Source organism: Citrus clementina, unplaced genomic scaffold, assembly GCF_000493195.1.
Source record: "Citrus clementina cultivar Clemenules unplaced genomic scaffold, Citrus_clementina_v1.0 scaffold_1, whole genome shotgun sequence".
Classification (NCBI taxonomy): domain Eukaryota; kingdom Viridiplantae; phylum Streptophyta; class Magnoliopsida; order Sapindales; family Rutaceae; genus Citrus; species Citrus x clementina.
In genome coordinates this window covers 3479665-3499278 of record NW_006263303.1, presented here as the reverse complement: position 1 = coordinate 3499278, position 19614 = coordinate 3479665, and the positions used below count along the sequence as shown (strand labels likewise).

The 19614-nt window shown below is 33.6% G+C and overlaps 3 protein-coding genes across 5 annotated transcripts in view; 1 reads left to right on the top strand and 2 right to left on the bottom strand.

Annotated features, from left to right (window-relative positions):
• The window catches only part of LOC18055031 (endoribonuclease YBEY, chloroplastic), a 5377-nt gene extending 2906 nt beyond the window's left edge, over window positions 1–2471 (bottom strand). Inside the window, exons 1-6 of one of the 2 annotated variants that reach the window (XM_024178690.1) lie at window positions 1947–2471; window positions 1233–1484; window positions 1066–1161; window positions 518–695; window positions 343–411; window positions 159–259 (exon numbers count right to left, since the gene is read on the bottom strand). In XM_024178690.1, coding sequence (XP_024034458.1) covers window positions 159–259; window positions 343–411; window positions 518–695; window positions 1066–1161; window positions 1233–1484; window positions 1947–2333 — 1083 coding nt within the window. In that variant the 5' untranslated portion in view covers window positions 2334–2471. Of the gene's footprint in view, window positions 1–158; window positions 260–342; window positions 427–517; window positions 696–1065; window positions 1162–1232; window positions 1485–1946 lie in introns of both variants that reach the window. The other variant, XM_006450678.2, reaches the window with a different exon arrangement.
• Window positions 2472–2661: 190 nt separating this feature from the next.
• Window positions 2662–6748, top strand: LOC18055030 (nuclear poly(A) polymerase 4). 2 transcript variants are annotated; one of them, XM_024178691.1, is made up of 10 exons: window positions 2662–3477; window positions 3580–3666; window positions 3902–4009; window positions 4310–4372; window positions 4469–4630; window positions 4862–4975; window positions 5056–5118; window positions 5207–5536; window positions 5625–5789; window positions 5932–6748. In XM_024178691.1, exons 1-10 carry the CDS (start codon window positions 3385–3387, stop codon window positions 6484–6486), a joined length of 1740 nt encoding a protein of 579 aa, XP_024034459.1. In that variant the 5' UTR covers window positions 2662–3384; the 3' UTR covers window positions 6487–6748. The 2 variants fall into 2 exon arrangements, with proteins under 2 accessions (XP_024034459.1, XP_006450740.1); XM_006450677.2 differs by having other exon boundaries at window positions 2666–3477; window positions 3589–3666.
• Window positions 6749–16419: 9671 nt separating this feature from the next.
• On the bottom strand, window positions 16420–19557 carry LOC18055028 (endoribonuclease YBEY, chloroplastic). The gene is made up of 5 exons (XM_024192276.1): window positions 19165–19557; window positions 18981–19073; window positions 18807–18878; window positions 16731–16850; window positions 16420–16657 (listed from the first exon to the last, which is right to left on the bottom strand). The coding sequence occupies exons 1-5, from the start codon at window positions 19165–19167 to the stop codon at window positions 16532–16534; spliced, it is 414 nt and encodes a 137-aa protein (XP_024048044.1). The 5' UTR covers window positions 19168–19557; the 3' UTR covers window positions 16420–16531.
• Window positions 19558–19614: the final 57 nt, after the last annotated feature.

Below are 19614 nucleotides of genomic sequence, written 5' to 3'. Positions count from 1 at the left end.
CAGCAGCTGTCCAAAGAAACCTAGACTTATCGAAAAAGTGACAAAAAAGAGAAACTAAAATGTATTTGGGTTCAACACAAATAATATATAGAGATACTTTTAGAAAACCTAATTGTCAAGGAAAAAAATTAAGGGAATTAGATTCCATGTGTTCTTACTTTTCCAGTGGCTACCACCACTTTCAGGCCCCTTGACAGTGCCTCCTTCAGAGCTTTTGCTGTTGTCAATGAAATTTGGCTTTGGCTGTTCAGCAGTGTACCTTGAATTTGAATACATAATAAATCAGTAAAAAGCGTTAGGGAAAATGAAGAAAGAATCAAAGATTGGCAGGTGCACTCTCACCATCCATATCGCAGAAGATATAGCTGAATTTTGGTTTATAGAATCGTAGGCTGCCTTCTTGTTTCCTGTCTTTGAACTTTTGCTCTGTAAGAGTAACTCACTACAACTCATATGCAGCTACTAACTGAATAAAGAGAATACGCATCTAACTGAAAAATTTATAAGATATAATTACCATCTGAGTTTTCAACTTGAATATTTGTGTTGGTTTCAGAATCATAAGCACTTTGTATCAATCCTTTTCCTTTCCACCCAAGACTTTGCAAAAGAAACTCCTCATTCTTCTCCATCTCTGCTTCAGCTTCTTCGCTAATCTCATGATCGAAACCCAAAAGATGCAACAAGCCATGAACCTGCAAAGAGTAAAGGGATGTGTTACCCACACAAGCAATATTACTAAAGACAATTACAGCACTGCACTTTGATATGTCAATTTACTTAATTCGGTTTGCTTTCATCACACTCTTAGAAATATTGGACCGAAGGATGTCTTCCCAACACAATTTTCTCCACCCCACCCCAAACCCCAGAACATGCAGATACACAATCTTTGCCATGGCATGAAGAAAAACCAATAGATAAATTTAGCTTTTGTCTCTGCAAAAAGAACAGTCTTCATTTTTGAAAAAAGATATATGCTGAACAAGATAACTCTCTCCAGCATGACAAAACCAGCAAAATGAAAACAAAGCAGCTGCTGAATAAAAGATTTGCTTAACTAACCATAAGGATGCGTATTTCATCAAGAAGTGAGTGCCCTCTTTCCTCTGCTTGTCTTGCAGCAGTCTCAACAGAAATGACAATGTCACCTAACATAAGCTAAAAAATGAAAGAAGTATGTAAAATCGGGTAGTAGCGATAGACTTTCTGATCAAAGATAGACATCTTACAATTGGAAGTTTGAGTTCAGGGACATGTTGTGACATGGAGAGAACATCAGTGGCATGGTCCTCATCCCTCCATTCTTTGTTAAGTTTACGAATGAACTCATTGTTGCAAAAGAGTATAGACAACTCAATGCTTTCAAACCCACCAACATCTTCTACGGCAGTATCTCTTGTTTTATATGTCGAATCTTTCAAACTATCAAATGCTAACTTCATTAAAGTTGGTGCATTAAGACGAAGCATTTCTGCAATATTCTGCAGCATGTACAAAAGAAAAAAAATATTTTGCAAATAAGACACAAGTACAATTGACAAAATGAATCAACAAAGAATATGCCTGAACAATGGTATTGGCCGCTGGTTATAGACAAATCGAAATTTAATTTCCAATCTTCACAGAAAATATTTGTGATTAAAATAGGTAACAATTTGACTCATCGACACATGGTATAATATGCATAAACGCACTCTCCACTCTCTAAAAGTGGTACACCCAACATTCCATCCAAGTACCGATGGCATTCAATTTCATAACCAGTAAAATTACTTACATAGCAGCTGCTAATAGTAATGGTGAGTGTTTACGTAGGGCTTTAATTAAGCAGAAAATACAGCAACATGAGCTTAATTCATTGAAATTCAAATTTATAAGAACAAACATAACAATGAATACGTGGCTTTTTTTTCTCCTTGAAGTAAAATAAATAAAAAATGTACCAATACTTCGGGATCATCAGGCAGCTCGTCTTCGATGCAAATGCTGACATTGAGCTCCAATTCCTTCTGCTTGCTCTTCGCCACTCGTCTCCGCGCCTTGCGGTACCCTCTCTGTTCAGCAAAAACCTTTCGCGACGATCGCACCACGCTCTCCTCTTCTCTTCTACACAGCACGCGGAATCCCCGACCGAATAGCGGCGACGAATTCGATGGAGAAGATGCATCCAAACGGTGCGTTTTGTAAGAGATCGAAGGTGAGTTGAGGAAGGAAATGGCGGCGTACGAGGTACGGGTAACAGGTAGAGGAGTTGCTCGTGAAATTATACGCGCCATTGGAGCGGTCGAGGAAGGGAGAGCGCGGAGTACAGAGGAGAGGCGAGGGAGCATGTAGGCTTAATCTTTTGTACGTACGAAGGATAAATTTAAAGTGGAAGTGCTCCGGCTTTTGTATTGGTTATAGCTGCGTGACAGCGTGAGAGCTTCACGTTGAGTGATAGAAATATAAATTCCTAAAATAATACTCTACCCATTTTTTGTCAAGTAAATACTAATATAAATTCCTAAAATAATAGAAATATAAATTAAGTTAACACAAATCATCTAAGACCCTTATCAAAAAAAATAAAATTCTAAAACCGCTTGCCCAAACGCTCCCTTAGCCCACCAAAATACCCATCTAGGGGTGGGCAAACGGTTCCTTTTCTTATGAATCGAACCGAACCGAATCAAATCGAAAAATTGATTCGGTGCGGTTCGATTCTATTAGCAAAAATCGAAAGATTTTTTTTTTAAAGGAAAAATCGAATGATTTTAAAACTAAAGAAACCGATTGGTTTTTGTTCGGTTGGATTTGATTTAATTATAAATAATTTATTTATTTGAAAATATATAAACCCAAAACAATCTCTCAAATCCCTAACTTTCAATTGCAACCCATCGCCTCCCTCCGTCGCCTCTCTGCCGCACGTTTCTCCCTCTCCACACGGCGCAGAACTTCGGCTCAGCCCCTCTCGGCTTCTTCCTCGTGAGCGTCTCTACCTCGCGTCAGCTCAGCCCCTCTCTTCCTCACGTGCACAGCGCCTAGCACAGCCCCCTCTCTTCCTCGCGTGCACGACTTCCTAGCACAGCCCCTTAGCAGCGACACAGCGTCGTTAGCCCCTCACACGCGGTCATCTTTGGGGACCCCATCTCTTTGTCTCTCTCCTCTCATCTGGTTTTCCCCATCTCTCTAAACCCGACTTTACACCCGTTTGACCTTTAATTAACTTGTTTCCCAAAAAACAAAAAAAAAAGTAAAAATTAAAATTCCCTCCATCTAAGCTTTTGATTAGCTGAATTTTAATTTTTCGGCCCAATTGCGGGAGTTGTATGCCCATATTTTTTTTAGTTCAATTGTGAGCCTTCGCCTTTGGCAATTTGCTGTGATTAGGTTACTGAAATGTCGGGTTCTTTGAGGTACGGAATCAATCGACCAATCTCTATTGCTTGGCCTACTGAAGCTGATCGTCAACGTAATATAGAATTGGAGAAGGTAAATTACTTTTTATTTTTTTTTAAAGTTATTCTAAGTTTATTTCTTGATTAAGTTTATTTTTTAAAAAAATTGATTTTTGTGGTGTTTTACTGTGATTTGTGTTGCAAGTTTTTGATTGATTCCAGTCTGTACCCAAGCAAAGAAGAAGATGCTGAAAGAGAAAAGGTTACTGAATATCTGGATCTGGTATTTACTCCCAATATACTACTTTTATGCTTCACATTGGTACTAAATCAGTATACTAGCATGGTTTTATTATGCATTAATTGAATGCTACTTTAGGAATTTGCTTACTTGTGATTAACTAACTAATGGGCTTCAAGCCTTCAACAACCTGATTTATGCTTTAATTAATTGAGTGTTTATTTTAATATTTAATTTTTTTTTATTCCCTATTAAGACTAATGGGTTATTTTTGTAGATTGTAAAAGCTTGGGTTAAGCAATTGACTTGCCTAAGGGGATATACAGATCAGATGGTGGAGGATGCAAATGCTGTTATTTTAACTTTTGGGTCTTATCGCTTGGGGGTAAGTTCGATTCTTTATTTGCTCTTTATTATTGTTGAGGATTTTTCTTTTCTTTTGTTTTTATCATCCTCTCTTAGTATTAATGCACTGTCTACAGCTGGATTAAATTTCACCATTGGTGGCATATGAACTTTGCTTTATGGATACTAACAGAAAGTAGAAACTGATATTTCTATATGCTTAGCAATTTAGAAGCATGGTAATGAAGAGATAATGGCCTAAATGTAATGCCCATATTGTAGTAACATTGTCTTTCTTCAGTGAATTATTATCTAGACATTTACTGACACACTTTGACAGGCACATGGTCCAGGGGCAGATATAGATGCTTTATGTGTTGGGCCTTCTTATGTGAGTCGTGAGGTAAGTAATAGATTTGGGCTATTTAATCTGCTTAGGTTCTGGTGAATCTAAACACCTGGTTCTTGGCCGTTACTAATACGTGGAGATTTTCTTCAGGAAGATTTCTTCATTATATTGCATGATATACTGGCTGAAATGGAAGAAGTTAGTGAACTTCAACCAATTCCAGATGCTCATGTTCCAGTTATGAAATTCAAGTTCCAGGGAATCTCCATTGATCTTCTTTATGCAAGTATTTCTCTTCTGGTTGTTCCAGAAGTAAGTTTCTAATTTATGTTTTTTTTTTAAATTAATTTTTTTTTCAGAATACTTTTGTTCACTTTATTTTTTTTATTACTTTATCTTAAATCTGGATTCAACTTATCCCATCACCTTGTGACTCTTGTATTGGGGAATTGTTTACTTTAATTGACTGAAACTATTGTTGGTGTATAGTTGCTGCTTATTTGCTTTGATGTCATTCTAGTTCCGAAATTGACTTATTTACAGGACATAGACATTTCGCATATTTCTGTGCTTAATGTCATTGATAAGCAAACTGTTCAAAGTCTTAATGGATGCTGGGTTGCAGATCAAATTCTCAAACACGTTCCAAACGTTGAGGTGAACATATTATGCGCTTCATTTGGTCTTATTTAGTTAACCATTGATTTGAACATCCTTTAATCTGTTGTAAGTTGCAGAACTTTCGCACGACGCTCAGATGTCTGAAGTTCTGGGCTAAAAGGCGCGGCATTTATTCAAACGTAAGAGAAGTGACCTCTTTGTTTTTTCATTCTCATTGTCATTTTCACTTCATTAGAGTGTACTAATTCTTTCTCTCTTTGTGTGCAGGCTAATGGATTCCTTGGTGGTGTAAATTGGGCTCTTCTGGTTGCACGCGTGTGCCAACTTTATCCCAATGCAATTCCCAGTATGCTAGTTTCTCGGTTTTTTAGAGTGTATACACAGTGGCGTTGGCCAAACCCTGTCATGATGTGTCCAATAGAAATGGGTGAACTGGGGTTCTCAGTGTGGGATCCTCGTAAAAACCCCAAGGACCGATCTCATCGTATGCCTATAATAACTCCAGCATATCATTGTATGAACTCTAGTTATAAGGTCTCTTTAGGTACTCTTCAAGTTATGACAGAGCAGTTCCAGTGCGGTAACAGGATCTGTGAGGTGAGAGCATACTTTGTAAGTTTTACCTCCATAGCTGCATAGGTTTGGGTATTGATGCTTCATCCTTAGCGATTTATGCCCAACGCAGGAAATTGAGCTGGGCAAGGCGGAGTGGAGTGCTCTGTTTGAGCATTATCCTTTCTTTGAGGCATATGAGAACTATCTGCAGGTTGATATTGTTGCAGCAGATGCTGATGATTTACTAACTTGGAAAGGGTGGGTGGAATCTCGGTTTAGACAACTTACCCTGAAGGTAAAGGACATTTCTTCGAAGTATTTTGTCAAAATGGGTTTATACCACTGCTTTACAGCCAGGTGTCCGAAGAATTAATGATAGCTATTCTAACTTTTCCTTCTTTTTTGTTTTGTTTAAATTTCCATGTGTCTTTATTTAGATAGAGCAAGATACAAATGGGTTGCTGCAATGCCATCCTTATCCGAATAAATACATAGACCCATCCAAACCATGCCCAAATTCTGCCTTTTTTTGGGGCTTGAGTAGAAAAGAGGTAGGAACTAGTAAAGAATGCCAGCAGTTTGATTTTCAAGGAACGGTTAAAAATTTTAGAAGAGGGATTGACAATTATAGGGTTCGGAGAGAAGGGAGGGATATCTATTTTTCTTACGTATGCAGAAGGCATCTCCCTTCCTTTGTTTTCCCCGATGGTTATAAATGGCATCGACCATCAAGACATTTCAATGAGCAGTCTGGAAAGCCTTGTGAAGATGTCAAAATGTGCCAGTCTTGTTCTTCTGAAAGACAGCTTAAGAGGAAAAAAGAACATGAAATCAAGGAGGTGAGGCCAGACAAAAGTGTTAAACAGGCCTTTATTAGTTCAGAAGTACCACAGCCTGTTTCTCCAGGAATGACAACTGAGGATCCAACTAACAATTCTGAGGTTATGTCATCTGGTGGGCATTTGGTGAGTGAAAAAGGAGAATCGGAGTGATTGGTATTTTTGGAAATGCTGAGGCTACTTTTGACATTTCGGATTGTTTCAGTTAGTTTCTCTGGTTGGTTTAGTATTTTATTGCCGGGAAAGAAGAAGATAGGAAGCAACGGGCATTTGAGATTTTGTTGTACGAATAGATCGCCTTCTCCGAGGTTATAGGTAAGGTCTTGAGAAACTAAAATGACATTGTAAATGTTTATAATTACTTGCGTGCCACTGCAACCGAGAAAGTAATGATTCTTCGACTTCCATCGGTCAACTTAAAGTGTGTAAATGTTTCCACCACGGATCAACTAAATCAAGTATCATTAAATGTGAAAAATCTGTGGTGCAACTGCGGTACTGTGTTACAGTTGCATTTAGTCGTTGGATGCGAGTGGACTGTACTAATTGAAGTATATTCAATGATTGGATGCAATTGTGGCACGGTACCATAATTGTATAGTAGCTTAATCCCATTAAATGTGGGTCCTGCAGTCTTTTTTATCAAGAAAATATTTTACCAAAATTTTATATAAAATTATATGAATATGAAATCTCCTTTAATGCAAATTATTAATTATTAGGTTCGATGGAGGAAGATTTTTTTTTATTTTTTTGGGGTAGTCAATGGCGCACAGATTTAATTTCCAAGCACCATGTTTCGTGTGCATTGTTATTGTAAGTCCGCTTTTTGTTTTTAATTTACAAAGCAACGTGAAAAGCAAATGGTGATTTAAAACTCGCAAATTTGGGCGGGACCTACCGGCAGCTACTCTAGAAGTGGAGGGATGGGTTTAGTGGTTTACCATTAGCTTTGTGCTGAAGCAAAATCTTGAAAGCGAAGAGGATATTAACTCAATTTCTGCAATTTTTGAACTAGATATGGGCTCTCGTTAACTAGCAGCTAGCCAGGTTCTGTTTGAGCCGCTTGGCTCTGCGGCTTCTGGGCATCTGAGTGATTGTCGTGTGAAAAGATCAGATATCAAAATATGTAACCGGTCTTTACACTAGAGCCCGTCTTGTTTGATTGTAGTTTGTAAAGTCTATCATTTTGGTCTCAATTTCTTTCCTTTTCTGATAAGCCCATTGGCTGCTTTTGCCATTACCAGCGTAAATTCGTTTTTTCACCTTAGACAGATTTTTCAATTGTATTTCTCTTTTACTTTTATTTATTTCAAGAAAATTTTTTTTTACTCTTTATAACTAAATTAATAGATAGATATTAGAGCGACGAGTACCAAAAATTTATTTGAAGAAGATATAAGTTCTATCAAGATTACCTATTTATCCTTTTATTTGAATCAAGTGTTGAATTTTTTTTATGTTTTGACATGTAATCTTGCTCTTGTTTCCAAATGCAACAGCAACGATGTAATATTTATCTCATTAGAAATAATAATCGTGATGAACCAACATCATTATATTTTTTTCTTTATTCTTAATGAATAAATTGGTACAACTAATTGGGGGTGGGCAAAAACTTTGAATTGATCCAAGTTGGTTCAAATAATTAATTAAGTAAATAAATACAAAGAGAATTGAAATCAAATGAAAATAAGCTAATTTGCCTGCCCCTAAATTTATTATGCTAAGATCTTTATTATGACATATTTTGCTTATACAATAATATTGCGTAACTTTATCCAACCTTACAATTATAAAGTTTAAATTATGCTAACAAGTAGAATAATTCTTCTATGAGATAAGTTAAAAAATTTACTTTGTAATATTGGCTTTGAGTTGGATCTTATGTGTAACAATAATAAGCTAAGGTAGGGTTAATTCGCGCTTTATTGTTTAATGATGTAAAATTCATTTATGATTTCTCATGTATAATGGTGTACATGTACCTCATGTAACAATTGTTTTGACAATTTTTAAAGGTGGCTGGCATGATTGATTATGATTTTGATGAAGTCCCCATATATAGCTCGATTAGCAATGTAGACAGACATGTAAGGATTAGTGTTTAATGATATGAAGTTTCTCATCTCCATCTAAACTTTTTAATAAAAACTATTTTTGAATGAAACGTGTAATAATTTATATCTAAAATTCTAAATAGAGTTGTGAGTTTTTATATTGGTAAATGAATAAAAATTTGTCCCACTTCGATATTTTAAAATTTTTATAAGTAAAATTAAATTCTTCACAATACTTTTAGGAGTTGGATCATGTGATTTTTGTTTTTATTTTTTTATTTTTTATTTTCAGCCATTGATGTTGGAATCTTGGAGAAGACGTAAGGGCTAAAAAATACTTAGGAATTTACCCATATCGACCTTTTAAAAACAATATAGATAATTTAGATAATAGGCCTAATGGTCAACGGCAGTTGAGAACTTGATGCCAGTGCAAAACGAAATCACTTGGGACTTGAAAGATGGCTTTTATGAAGTATAATTCATATAAAATGTTTATACCAAACAACAAGATGTGCAGTGTAAATTACCATCAGATAATAAACAGATCTAAAGATCAGCTTAAGCTGAAGCTCAGTCAAAAATTATAAAAGTCAATGCCTATGGAGTCAAAGCAAAGGGGACATTGACGTAAACTTAATGTTATCGTTATCGCTGCTGTCACATTAGCATGGGTTCAGCTATGTTACAACAGTTGTATTATACCACTTTTTTTGGCTTTTGTAACAACTTTTCGTTCAACCCCTTCCACTCATTTTTATTTAACATTTGTTGGTTGATTTCTACCTGCATCCAAAGGTATATTTCGGCCAGCACTTTACACTATATCATATTTACAAATTATTTATTTAATGTTACACCTGTATCACAATCCCCCTTTTTATTATTTTCAAATTGGATCATTGAGATTTTTAATTTAAAACCTTACATTCTTTTTTAATTATATTTTTTTAAACGTCAGGGTATTTTTTACATTCATTATTAAATTTCATTTAATACTTTACACTCTTTTATTTCAATTTTCTTTGTAAATATTGTGGTACTTTTTCCTTACATTTATAACAAATTATGTAATTCGAATGGTTAAAATTATTATAATTTTTTATACTCTTACTTTTATCATGTTATCTAATTCAAGTATTCTTATCTTATGGATGCATTTGTTTCATCATTATATGTTGCATTATGTTGTATTGATTAGACTTTATCACATTAAGTTGTATTAAGTTATAATTTAGTCAAATATTTTATGTAGTATGGATTAACATTATATTAATAAAAAAATTTATTATAATAGATGAAGGACAAAAAATCCTTTAATAGTCCAGTAAAAAGCCCTTCAATAGTCTAATTTATAATTTAAATAAGCTAAAAGTTTGAATTATACCTTATCATTCTTTATAAGTGAAGTTGTTTCTTATTCTTGATGTTTCTCCACAAAATTGACTCAAGCATGTACTCGACCATTCTTGGCTATGTTTGACCTCTAGGCTCGTGATTTTGTTAATAATCACATGTCATTCAGTGCTATATTTTCGGATAAGGTCAAATCAATAATATTTTCTAGGTTTTGTATAACTTATCACATAGTTCTTCATGTAACCATATACTTGTTTTTCCATGGTCTGGATTTGGAGTAATTTTATTTATTGTTGGATGTATTTTGCAATAATTATGGACACATGGTGCATTGCAAGCTGCTACATATTTTAGCGCTTACAATATATATTTAGTAATATTATTTAAATTTATTAATAATAGATATTTCAGTAATTAGTAGATATAATAATTATTATTAGAAAATAGTAATTATGATAATTTAATTTGGTCATCAACTACCGTATCAATTTGATAGCTGTATTTATGCAAACAATGGGGCAAATCTTGGTGTCAGTGTTATTATTACTACTATTAATTACAATTCTATGTGAAGATAGAAAATATAAATATCAATTAGCTTGTGTTTCTTCTTTCTTTTTATCGATAGTCTATTTCTACTTTTTTTCACTAGTATTATATCCGAACAAAAGAAGAATTAAGAATTGCATATTCACAAGGGTTGGAATTACTATTGAATTAATTTGATTGGCTATACATAAAGCACTGGATTTGGTGTTAATTGGTTGAAATTGCAGTGTGTTATCTATTTTTATACATTGGAAGAGATTCTTATGTCACCACCGCCTACTGTTTCTCTTTTAATTAGATTTGTACATAAAGTAATCATCTTTAAATGGATTGATATTATATTATTAAAATTTTTTATCATTATATATTAAGGGTAAATTTTTTTACTAAATTATAGTTTAAAAAGTAAAGTAAATTTATTAAGCTAAAAAAATACCCATCCTTTGGAGAAGGGCTTGCACCTAGGGGTGGACAATTTCAGATTCAGATAGAATTTCGAATAATTCGGATTGGTAAAAAATCTATCCGATTTCAATCCAACTTTAAATCCGATCCGAATTGTTTGGATCAGATTCGGATCGGATAAATATTTTGAAAAACTTCAGATTCGGATAGGGTCGGATGCGTTTAGATTTCGGATTATATTTTGGATTCCGATTAATTCAGATTTTGAACCTTTTTGCCATCCCTACAAAAAATTGATGAAATCTATAATTAATGAAAACTAAATAGCCATTAAAAGAAAAGAAAAGAAAACAAGCTGTTATACTCCTATTTACAAACAACGCGTTTACACATCTAAGCCAGAAATTTGTAAAATTAAGTTGGCTAGTTACCTTCTACCGTAGTTATCTGAGATGAAACCCCAAGAATAAGAACCAACAAGCAGTCCAGCAAAAACAACAGAGGTCAAAAGGGTTTCCTGAGCTGGTGAAAGGTTCCACTCAAGACTTAATTGCAGGTCCAATGAAAGACAAAATCATAACTTCCATAGCTTCAGCCACCAAACCCAGTCCAGCATATACAAGAACAAGAATTTGGAATCTCCCGAACCCCACATGATTAAGTGCTTCATCCAGTGTGTACACAAGCACAACTTCATTATCCATTTGTGAACAACAAATCCGAACAATATGCAATCTGCAACCGTTAAAAAAGAAATAAAAATCTTTCAATTGAAACAAAGATATCAACATGAAAATTTAACATCTTCCATATATTGCAAATTGAAAACATGTGAAAAACAGCACTTAACCATCGACGTTGACGAAAATTTTAAGAAGGAATTGTTAAGAACTGAGGCGTCTCTTAATGGTCAAACAACTAAAGTTGTTTGCTCAATAATGCATAACTGTACAAAATTCAAAGTTTCCAACACAAATCATGGGAAGTTGCGTCGGGATTAATTGATTACCATGAAGAAGTTGCTGTCAGTTGCTTGGAACTAGTGGATTATCCGCGTCTGGCGCACAACTGGCCGGCTGGACGTGATGCAGAGTTCAAGACGTGGCTGGGTTTCGGATTCGGGTTTGGATTCGGCTGGAGGCGATCAAGACGCGGCTCGGCGGCTGGATTTCGGTCGATTTGTGTCGGAGGCAGCTGGGTTTCCCTTGCCTTGGTTGAATTTGGATTCTGCTGGACGTGATGAAGAAGGATTCGACTGTGATGAAGACGGATTCGCTTGGATTCGACGGTTCAAATCCGAACCTGATCCGAATTAATTAAAATCAGATTGGATCGGATTGGATCTATCCGATGCCCACCCCTACACCAAAGCCAGGTATCAAATCATCAGAACCAGACCAGCTTCATTTTGCTTTGGAATTTTCGAATTTGAATCAGCTCCAGCACCAAAACCACCCAACAAATCATCAACTGAATCACTCTTCTGGTGGCGAAACAAACGACCCCAGAGACGTCATCGCTTTTGGCTATCTTCAACCCAAAAAATCATCGTCGTCATCATCATATGTATAAGCATTAGAACCCGAAATCCCCGATACCATGAATGTAGAACTATAATTCGAAGATGAGCCATTACTGGAATTGTTCGCAAAAGTTTGAAATTGACGAAAAAGGTCATCGCATCCGCCTTCAAATTCCTTGTTACCAGCGTTTGATTGAAAGAGATTATCATGGGAAAAAGCTCCCACTAAATGAATTTTGATTTTGGGTACATGATGAGGGTTTGAAGCTGGAATTCAAAGAGAAACTACGAGTTGTGCAATTCGAGGTGGGTTGTTTTGATGCGGCCATGGGAAATATGAAATAATGTAAGGTGCTAATTAAAATATACCTATGGATGCAGGTAAAGATTAGTTTAATACTTAGTACTTACGAAACAAATGTTAAATAAAAAATGGGCAAAACTTATCTTACATCAACTGTACGTTACAGTTACAAATATTTGAATCCTCAGAAAAGTTAATAATTATGAAAAAATTAATAAATTTTAAAGTTTTATTTTAAACCCCAAGCTACAGCCAAGCTGCACTGCAATTGTACTTCAATTTTTTTTAAGTTTTTCATTTATATTTATAGCAAATTAAGTGCCAAGTTTTTATTCTATTGAATCTCTAACTTGTTTAATCTTATATTTATTGAGTTTTTATTCATTATATTAATGATTTCTTACTTTAATATATCATCATCTTCAATGTTGAAGTCTTTTATTAATTGTTTAACTTTATTAAATTTTTTACTCATTTGATCTCCTAACTTTTTAATTTGTTTTATATTTTTTTTATTAAAATTATTAATTTCTAACATTTCATTTGCTTTTTCTATATCATTTATAAATAAATTTGGGTTTCCTAATTTATTTAATAAATATAGCGAAATTCAATTTAATTGATTATTTTCCCGCATGTTCGAATCATTGATCGAATCAGAGGATTAAAATCTTTCATAAGAAAATCCTCTTTGTATATAGCTAGAATGTGGTATCGTTTGCTTTTTCTATTTCATTTATAAATAAATTTGGAACGTAAATTTATTTATAAATATAGTGAAATTCAATTTAATTGATTATTTTCCCGCATGTCTGAATTATTGATTGAATCAAATGATTAAAATTTTTCATAAGAAAATCCTCTTTGTATATAGTTAGAATGTGGTAATTTATTAGTTTATATATTTTGTAAAATTATTAGAGATTCTAATGATTTATTCATTGCAACATCTTTCTAGTAATTTATTAGAGTCATAATATATTTATGACATTTAATATCTCTTATAATTCAAGATGCTAAATTTAGATTATATATATATATATATAAGAAAAAAAATCTAGTTTATTCTCAGGAGAGATAAGAAATTATAAATGCATGTGCAAATATATATTCAGAATTTATAAACCTTTATGAATATGATAATTATTTAGATCTTTATAAAAATATAGTAAAAACTTTTAAAAATTTTAAGAATAAATGTAGAAGAGATGGTTAACAAAATCATTTAGTTATACAAAATTAATGAGGACTTATTTGAAAAAATAAGTAAATATGTGATTCAAAATAAATTTTTTTGTAAAAAGCTATTACACCCATACCTCGTTTTAGGTTAAAATTATTTTCATCCATTAGATTAAGAAATATCAAAATCTAACCACCCATATGCATTGGCTGTTTGTTACATATAATGTAACATAAGCATTGCCATAAAAATGAGTAGAAAGAGTTGTACGAAAATTTATCATAAAAGATAAAAAAAAAAATGGTATAATACAACTGTTGTAACATATCTAGACCCATTAGCATACGGCAACTTGGCAAATGCTACGAAATTTCTACCATTAATAATTGTTTTTTCATTTTCCTTTTCCTGAAATAACAGTGCATTTTGTTGTTGTACATTGACCAAGAGAACGTGACGGTCAATTCAAACTTTCAAAGGATAATAACATATTTTGAAACAACAATGCAACGCAGATAACCTTAAAAAAAAAAAGAAGAAAAGAAAAAGATAAAATTACCACGGATATTATATTAAAGTTCATATACAAGATTTGCTATGTCGCATTAAATACATTATTTGATTTTTTTTTTCATATGTTATATTTATGGCGTATTTATTTTCTGAATTAAGGAATTAGAATTATTGATAATATTTATTTTGTAAAAATAAAGATAGAGTCGAAATTGAAATCGTGGCGTCCATCTCAATTTGAGAATGAAGAATGAGAAACTGATTCTCATGGGGATGGAAATTAGCTCATTTCTAGAAATGACTTTTTTGTCTCTTAACAAAATTCATAATTCTAATTTTATCCTCAGTTAAAAATAAAAATCATTGTAACAAATCGATTTCAGCATCGTTGATAACAGACAGAAGCAATGATCGTTGCATGCCAGCCATCAAATGCAGTAGAGCTAGTGGTCGCACGCAATCCCATCAAATGCAGCAGAGCCTTGTGCTAATCTTGTCGCACGCCATCGTCGCAAGCAATCCCATCTTATGGTGTGCTAATTGCCACTTGCCGATCACACATTATTTTTTTGTTATTGTTATTATATTAATTATTAATAATAAAAATAATTAATTATTGTCACATATATTATTATTATTGACAATATTATTAATAACAATAGAAATAATAATAATAATAATCATCATCATCATCATAATTATTAAATAAATAAGAATTATAATAACTACTACAGATAAGGGTATTTTAGTAATTTAAAGTAATTCATTTTGATTTCAGGATAAAATAAACACATTAATGAAAATACAACCTATTTCAATTTGGATTATTACAGTGCAAGTAAACAATTTATTTTGATTTTAATTTTCAATTCCTATTCCAGCCTATTCTTATTCCTATCTATTTCAATTTTGGCCCTCTATGGTTTCCATTCCTCTATAATTCCATTTAGTAAACGCACCGTTAATGAAGGGTAATAAATTGCTTGTCAATTTAGTGTAAGGAATGTACAGTACTTGTCAATTCCTTCTAGATCATGAAGAATAGTAATATATTGTATTTAGGCAAATGGTCGCCTGCCTATCTAACTGGCTCAGTGCTTTCTGTCCAATATTCAATTTGCTTCCAGAAGCAAAATATACACTGGAGATTTAAAGTGCTCTAAAGGGAATTTTTCTAGACAATTGACTAGTCCATGGAAACAAGTCTAGTAACTCTTTTATGAATTTCAACATATCCATTGATTCCTTTAATATACCTCTTAATCGTATATGGGGACTGGGTATTTCCTTTGGTTTGTTAAATCATAAATGCACTAAAAGTGTTCCAAGTGCTTTTGTGTGCATGTAGTAGAGAATTTTTTTTGCTAATATTTAAAAAAAAAGGTAATTAAACAAATTTTGATAATAACTATTAGTGAATTTATAACGTAGTATCAAAATTCAGTTTTACTTTTACCGTGGTGCCTAACACAAAAGACTTTGTAATTTTTTATTTAATAATAGTTGAAATACTTAATTTGTATCTCAATTGATACGATAAAAAATGTGTTATTATTTAATTTGCTCTTGTGATAATTAATTATTTTTTAAAAAATAAAAAATCATTGTTTAGTGGGATAGTATGTTTACCAGAGTTTTCTTTTTCTTTTTAACGTAATTTATTCAATTAATTAATAAATTAACTAAATTATAATGTTATCATTCAATCTCTAACAATTGCAAGTTGTATAATTTGTTTCCGTTATTTCCGTTGCAGCATCACTCTAACATGTACGTGTTGCCCATCGAAGAGGACAAAAATAAGACACCAGTTGGTGATAAATATGAAGTGGATGATCAGTCACCTGCTCACGACAAATATAAAGTTGACGACTCGCGTGATGTAGAGGTTATATGCGATTTTCAACATTTTAACTGTTTCAAACATAGAAATATAGAATTTAATAAATTATACGTAAAGTTTTTTTTTTTTTTTTTGCTTCTGGTAACAAACAAAAGCAAAGCTTTCCCATGATGATGTTATCTGTCAAATAGAAAGAATTGATTGTTCAATTATTGACATGAAAGAAATGATGAATAAGACGTTGTCAGAAGCTGAGGCTGATCGTAAGGAGCAGAGAGAGTTTAGAAAAGAACAGAGAAAGTTTAGACAAGAGTAGAGAGAGTTTGCGAAATCTATAATAGGGTTTATTAATTCATATACCGACAATTCATTCAAGCGCTCCTATAGTGATACAAATTAATTCATCGGTTTATTAATTCATATACCGACAACTCATTCAGTGCTTAGTGAAGATAACAAATTAAAAATATATGTGCATCCTAGCAGAGGAAGTATTAGGTTGCCTATAAGCATGAAATTCTATATCCAGGTATACCTGTATGTCAGCAGCTGCCAAGAGATCCTCAATAGCAGGTATGATCTCTGCCTGTAAAAATCTTTTGTGAAAAGGTGGTTCATAAGAAGCAAAACTGTATTTGGGAGAAAGAAATGTCACGTACCTTTGGCTCATGATATGTAATATGCAGTGAATCAACAAGCGGATGATCAAATAGAGTTAGACAATGATCCCCAGAGAATGTAATAAGAGGAACCTTATTCTCCCAAGAGTACTGATATGCTTGCAGTTAGGGGTGGGCAAAATACTCAACCCGACCCGAAAAGGTTCGAGTTCGGGTTGTTATTAAAACCCAAACGAGTGAAAAATTGCAAACCCGATCGGGTTGTGATTGGGTCGGGTTTTACTCGACCCGATCCGAATACCCGATCGGGTCACACAAAAAAAAAAACTCACTAAACCTAAACACATTACACACGCACGCACCGTAGACCACACACATGGGCACACACAAAGTCACAACTAAAAAACAATTGGCTAAAAAAATTGACAAATAAAAAACAAAATCAAATTATAACCCACGCACACAGCCACACACGAACATATCTCACTGCCTTCACAGATCACATCCTCACACTCACGACTTCACACACAAACACACACATCGCAAAAGCCAAAAGCAAAGTTGCAGCCGGCAACAAACGCAGAAAAGAGAACGGAGGAAGTGTAGCCAGCGCATGCAGCCACCTAACCCACGACCGGATCTACTGCTCCGCGACATCCGTAGCTACCGAATCTGCTGTTGTTGGATACCTACCAGATCTATTGTTGCGGGATCTGCTGCTGCAGCCTCCACCATCACCAAGTTCCACCGCGAATCGACAACCCAAATTCTTTTCTTTTTTGATGTTATGATGGTATATAATAATATATTATATATTATCTGTTAATTGCTAAGTATATGTATTGTTTAATAATAAAATGAGGGAAATTCTTGTATGGAAATTTTTGAAGCTTAATTTATTAAGTCCGTGGAAGCTTAAATTATAAGTATGAATTGATTTTTTTGTTTTATTTTTAATTAATAGATTAAGCAGATTAAGCGCTAAAATAAAATATTTTGCATTTGATCTGTCAGCAGCTTCACCCGATCCGAATTAACCCGAATTTAACCTGATCCGATTATTCGGATCGGGTTATAACTTCGGGTTGAGTTTGGATGAATTCTTTTTTAACCCGATCAACCCAAAATTCGATTGGATAGATCCGAACCCGACCCAAACCCGAAAATGCCCACCCCTATCTGCAGTTGAAAGGTAAGCAATTACACTTTAATATAGGCAAGAATTATCTTTCAATTTATGCTAAAGACTCTTGCATCAATAGTCTTGATGGTCAATCACCATCCACCAATTCTTTTGGGGAAACAGTAGCACCAATGTTAAATAGGATGCTTATGAGCTCGTATAAATTTTTAAAGGACTGATAGAATGTTGATTTGAATAATGAATATTAAAGTTCATAATCCCTTTCTTCTACGGAAAGATAAAGCATGTTGATTGCAATATAAATGGGCAGGAATGCAGTTATTTTTAAAATAACAGTAAAATGTATTTATACTTTTCTCTTTTATTACTTGTTCAAATTTTTTTGCAAATTCTTTTTTCTTTCACTAATAATTTTTTTTTGTTTCTTAAAAAGAAAGGAACTTTTAACTTTTCTCTCCTCTTCATATTTACAAGATACTAGGAAAAGACCAACCTACCCTATACTCATACTACTAAAGACAAAGCTGAAAGGTAATCATATCCAATGTTATTTGCAGCCGCCAAAAATACAAAACCTGTTATTGTCAAAAGAAGAGCCAGTTCAAGCGTAATGCACTAAACCAGCAACCACCAACTAAAACATGATATCACTACAGGCAATGAAGTAGTCTGCATTTCAATAAATTACATAAAATAAGGCCTCAAACGACAATATCAATATTGTTTGGAACAATTGATTGCAAAGTTGCAAGTGGCCACGGCTTGCTATTGTAATACAGAAACATATCATGTCCATGTGATAAAAAGACAACATAGACTCATCACTCATCACGCACATGCACAAGAACACACATACAAGTATACTTGCCTGTTCGAGTTTCTTAGACTAGATAAATATAAAAGATAGCCAAACTTTCATTGAAGTTGAAACTAATCCCAACTAGGACCACACATAGATGTTAACATGTTACCTCTCTGCAGAAATCTCGATCTAAATTTCTTCTAAAAATTTCCCGACCCTGTCTACTGTAGACGAGCAATCCCTGCAGTCAAATAGAAACAACCAACAAGAGACAACGTATAATAACAGATATACATTCACAAACATCTTCATGCTGAAAAACACAAAATACAAGAAAGAGAACCTGTATAAAAACCCCTGGAGCGAATTCTGAAATAATGCCATCTCTACCAACTAAATCAACCTTCTTCAGAGCACTTACAGCAGCTGGACGAGTCTATTTTAAAAATTTCAATTCAACATTGGAAAATCATGACCTTCATCAACCAAGCAACAATTCAACATAAGAAGGAAAAAAGCACTCTCACCATCCATATCGCAGAAGATATAGCTGAATTTTGGTTTATAGAATCGTAGGCTGCCTTCTTTTTTCCTGTCTTTTAACTTTTACTCTGTAAGATTCACTCCCTACAACTCATATGCAGCTACTAACTGAATAAAGAGAATTTGCATCTAACTGAAAGATCTAAAAGATATAATCACCATCTGAGTTTTCAACTTGAATATTTATGTTGGTTTCACAATCATAAGCACTTTGTATCAATCATTTTCCTTTCCACCCAAGACTTTTCGAAATATTGGACCGAAAGATGTCTTCCTACCACAATTTTCTCCACTCCACCCCAGACCCCAGAGCATGCAGATACACAATCTTTGGCATGGCATGAAGGAAAAACCAATAAATAAATTTAGCTTTTGTCTCTGCAAAAAGAACAGTCTTCATTTTTTAAAAACGATATATGCTGAATAAGATAACT